The sequence below is a fragment of the Labrus mixtus genome, chromosome 8 (assembly GCF_963584025.1).
Source record: "Labrus mixtus chromosome 8, fLabMix1.1, whole genome shotgun sequence".
Taxonomy (NCBI): Eukaryota; Metazoa; Chordata; class Actinopteri; order Labriformes; family Labridae; genus Labrus; species Labrus mixtus.
The window spans coordinates 9,252,441-9,257,277 of record NC_083619.1 but is presented as its reverse complement, the minus strand read 5'-3'; the positions used below and the strand labels follow the sequence as shown (position 1 = coordinate 9,257,277).

Sequence of the window (4,837 nt, the reverse complement as noted above, 5' to 3'; positions counted from 1 at the left end):
CTTATGGGTAATGTAGTAGCAGTGAGTAGGGAGACAAAAATAATCTTTACCACCTTTACCTGGGATCGTGCTGTGTTAACAGCATATTTCTGACTACTTGTCTTTCTGTCTGTCCATCCATCTGATCAGATATGAAACAAGAGTAGACATACTGGAAAAACATTCTAATACACTGTGGCTACAATAGAGTAGTAACCTAGTTGTATTACCCAACTAAAATGAAAGAAATACATTGTGCAACCACTTACGCAGCTAATTCTATCTGCCAGATTTGATTAAGTATTCCATTCAGCCTTGTAAAACTCTGTCATATGATCTCTCTCACATGAGGGGTCAGACCGGGTTGTGCAACTTGACGACAGCCTCGGCCTTCACTCCTCGTGATCATGACTCTGCGATTTCAGCGGGGATTGCCTGCCTTACAAAAACCTGATTACGTCACCGACATTCAACTCCAGAGAGATCACCTGCGTGTGTAAGCGTGGGTGTTGGACACAGTTGGAAAAGGAAAGGAGCCAGGGAGTGGAGGGAGCAGTTCAGACCGGCTTGCACAACAGGTTGCATGCCATTGCCTCCTTTAAAACAGATTCCAAGCAGTTCCAGTCATGTGCTCCACAGTAAGCTACACCACAAATACTCTCTGGTATGGAGGGCAGAGGTAGATACACAGAAAGCATAGAAACGCCTCCCTGACTTGTTGTCTCACATACATTTCTTCTATCTAGGAATATTCAAAGTAATGCAGTTTACTAAATGCATGTATTTTCTGTCTATATTCTTTTTTTTTGACTCTGTAGTAAGTTCACTTTTGCCACATGACTTTAGGAAGTCACCTGTTGAAAATGCAACATGTCAAACACATCATTGGGAATCTGTGAAAAGGGAACCTGTTTGCATGAATGAACATTGTCCTGCTGACCGAAGCAGAGGATTATTGTTCTCTTCGGCTCAGAGTGGGCACTGAGGCCACAGAGGCCGACATGACCCCTGTGATCCACACGTGACTCCTCTTTACAACTACAGCTGCTAAAGGTCAGAATTCAGCTCGGCTTTTGCTCAAATTTCCAGAAATGAAAAAGAGAAAATGTGCAGTTCTGGCTCCCAAAAATACTTTTTATTGACAACAATGCATATGAATTCAGATTCTGCATATATTCAAATAGTTTAGGTAGAAAAATGAAACATAAATACACTTAAATATCATTAGAAATAACTTAAATTGTAACAAATGAATTATTTACTTGTGGTAAAAAACACAGCTGGCATAGGAAACATTTAATACACACAATGTCTTCACTGGATGTGTAGCCCTTCCCTTTTTAAATTACACCACTAGCAACATCAACATGAACAACTGAAATCATAAGTGAAATTGCAAAAGGTCCAGTGTTTCAACAAGTGCTTTGTTTCTGCAGAGAGAGGCCGAGGCCTTGGTCCACTCAACAGCTCTGGTTTCTGGTTTCTCCCCACTTTCCTGACTCGTCACAGCGGCTTCACCAAACACACATGATACAATCCTTCTGTACAGTGTCCGTCTTCACATTAAAAAGCGCACACACATGCTCTTTTTTTTTTTCAATTTCCACCTCATGGCGAAATAAGTGCTTCGCCATCTCACCTTGGACGCCAACAAACAGACGCAACTCCAAACAGTCCTGTCCAAAGTGGAAATCTATCCTCCTGCTTCTTTTTTTTCTCTTTTAAATACACCACATGTAGACAGCAGGGTTTTTTTTAATCCTCCTTTTTTTTCTTTCCCCACAAGCAGTGCTTTGGAATTTGATCTCTGGGTGGCAATGTGTCCATCAGGGCACACACCACTTGTCCTGTGCAGATAAAAGTCCTTTTGCAGCTTCAAGTTCATCGTTCAGGCAGGTTGATGATGGGCACCCACTGGTCCATGCAGCGGCTCTCTCTGCAGAATCGATTAACTTTGCTCAAGGCAGGGTCCTTCCATGATGTAGAGTGTGGGCTCTGAAAATCATAAAAAAAAAAAGAATGAATTAAATGCATATACTGTAAGTCCATTCAGATTGCTCTACACTTTACTAATTTAGAAATAACCCCTGTCTGTGCACACAAAAGAGGGAAACAGTATTTCTCTCTGCTGAAATTCCTAAGAAGTCATGTGAGGGAGGAGTTGTGTACATGTTTACCAAATGCACAAGACAAGTACAGACAAGTTCTTCTTGAATTGTAGTTTCACTCATATGAAACAACTTGTTTAAAAGCACTGCATTAAAAGAAAAACAAGTAGCAATGGAGCATTGTAGACTGATGGAAAAAGATACTTACAGTGACAAGGACACAGTGCAGATCCATAGGTTCTCCACCACTCGGTTTCCCACTGCTTCCTCCTCCCAGTATTTCAGCCAGGCGCCGGGTGTTGTTGACTCTCAGGATGTTGATGTCATTCTCGCAGCAGAAAGCCTGAATGAGAGTGAAGTGGATCTGCAGGGCCACATCTTTGACGTCTTCGTCATCGGTGGCCAGGATGCACAGAACCACGTTATCAGGGTCTCTGAGGAGGAATGATAAAACACAAGTTAACACATATTTCTACAAGACACTGTAGTGCAAGAAATAACTGAATTAAGTGTGTATTTAAGTACAAGAGGATGTGTGAGTGATGTCTAAAATATGCTTGGACTAATCTTCCTTTTTTGATAATTTTGCACAATCTGCTTTTTAAACATTGCTGTACATATATAAACAACACAACTTCAGAAGGTCAACACTTTTTTTATATTCAGGTCTAATTACAGATGTTTTCCCTCAACTGTTTATAGATTCTTGTTTAAATTGCACATATATTTTTATCCCTGCACGGGTTATGTACATTTCTTATATAAGTCTATTTTTAATTGCACAGTTTAAGTTTGATTCATCGAGAGGTATTCTTTAAATCTTTTTTTCAGGTTAATATATATGTATGGGAGGGGGGGGGGGGTCGGTTTTGTGGTTTAATTTGTAACAAATGTTTCATGTCATGTCTTTGTAACCTGCTACTGGATGCTTTGAATCTCTCTCTGGATCAATAAAGTATCTATCTATCTATCTATCTGTCAGTGGGTCACTAACTGGATGTTATGGAGAACATTACTTTGTACTTACACATTAAGAGACTTGGCAGCCTCGTAGACTCCGACTGTAATGCAGCCCTGTGGTAACGCTGAGGTGAGGACTTCTTCCAAAGCTTTCGCCACTGAATCCATTCTACAAAACAGACACATAACGAGACTTTAACTTCATTACAACCGAAGACACATGAACAAATGTACACCGTCATATTGTCTTGCTAACATTAGCTTGCCTGTAAGATAATGAGCGTGAGAGTGAGTAAGTCCACAAGTTAGTTTCGAGACGAGAAGAGCTAAAAGCTATCAATTTTCTTTTGTTTCTATCGTTTTGACAGCTTTAAGACAGTTAAACGACCCATTAAAGACACATTTGTTCAACTTTAACCTTTAGCATCGGAGTTTTACATGTTCACTAAAAGGGCCAAGTGTCTCGCGACCAACATAGAAACACAAAGCAGATCAAAATGCTGCAAAAGATTAATTCATATTTAAATCTGCAGAAAGCTGCAAGTAAGCCGTACATCAAGAGTCAACATGGAAATCATCATTTTCATTATTGCATTATTCGAGTTAGTGCACGTTGCTGCATGCAAAGCTTGTTTTCATTAATAAACAAACATGCATCCATGTATTTAAAACAAGTAGTCATACTCTAACACAATTTACCTTTCTTGAGAATAATCCCCACTTAGTTCTTCAAATGTCATGTTGTACATGTAATCCAAATCGCTGTTAAAGAGTAAAACGTGTCGCTCTGTTGGAGTTATCCTGGAGGTTTCTCCACTAAAACACACTGTTCTCTATCTGTTCTCCACTGTGCTGCAACTGAGGAGATAAATCTGGTAACTTCACATTAAAACTAGCAGGGACAATGCCAGTCAGGGGATATATTTGCATAGCTGTGATCATTGGTCGTATGTAAATGTTTCGGGTGTGATCTGTAATGTGATTGGATGGACACGCAGCAACAGGCGTGTCCGTCTCCAACCGGAATACAATTTACTGCTCACTCATTTACACTCAGAACTAGGATTTTGTAATAAAGGTCTACTGCTACTACTGCTACTGCTGCACGCCTCTGAAATGTTCTAGTAACTTTCACATATTCATAAGTTGACGTTTATTTTACTGGTGAATATCTAACATCACAAAACGTGGCACCAACAAACAACTATTTTGACGGCAATATTTGAGAAGCTTAAACTGATCAGGAATCAAAAATACATCCCAAAGTAAATTAAAGTTTGTTTGCAAAGACTGGGAGATGAATAAATTAATTGATCAGCAGAACTCACCCTCGCTGCCGGACAAGACAGGGCAGGTTTCAGGACAACTGCATAGCAACGGGACGCTTCCGGGTAACGCTACCGTCTGATTGGTGCGCTGCTGTAGCGTGCGAAAAGCCACCGAAACCGCGCGCTGGATGCAAAGGACTGGCGCGAGACTAACTGTCTGGGCATGGAAACCAATTACTATTTATACACCTTATAAGTTCCAACCCGGCTCTATTTCACACTTGGTCTTTGTCCTGCTCCTGCTATTATGTATTTCCAATTTAATTTTCTCCAGTTAATTTTGTTTTTAACTCAAAAGTTAAAATTTAAGTCCTAAACTTAAACACATCTGGAGGTTTTGTTTGATTTAAAACTATCCAGCCAATACAGTAACATCATCTAGAGTAGATTATGAACATGTGATAACTTACTAAAGATATGATGCTCCAGTAGAATAAATTAAAAACCCATTGATTACTTGAC

At 39.9% G+C, this 4,837-nt stretch overlaps 1 protein-coding gene across 1 annotated transcript; it reads right to left on the bottom strand.

Annotated features, from left to right (window-relative positions):
* Positions 1-1,092: 1,092 nt before the first annotated feature.
* On the bottom strand, positions 1,093-3,924 carry gadd45aa (growth arrest and DNA-damage-inducible, alpha, a). The gene is made up of 4 exons (XM_061043496.1): positions 3,747-3,924; positions 3,115-3,216; positions 2,296-2,521; positions 1,093-1,974 (listed from the first exon to the last, which is right to left on the bottom strand). The coding sequence occupies exons 1-4, from the start codon at positions 3,794-3,796 to the stop codon at positions 1,861-1,863; spliced, it is 492 nt and encodes a 163-aa protein (XP_060899479.1). The 5' UTR covers positions 3,797-3,924; the 3' UTR covers positions 1,093-1,860.
* Between the last annotated feature and the right edge of the window lie 913 nt (positions 3,925-4,837).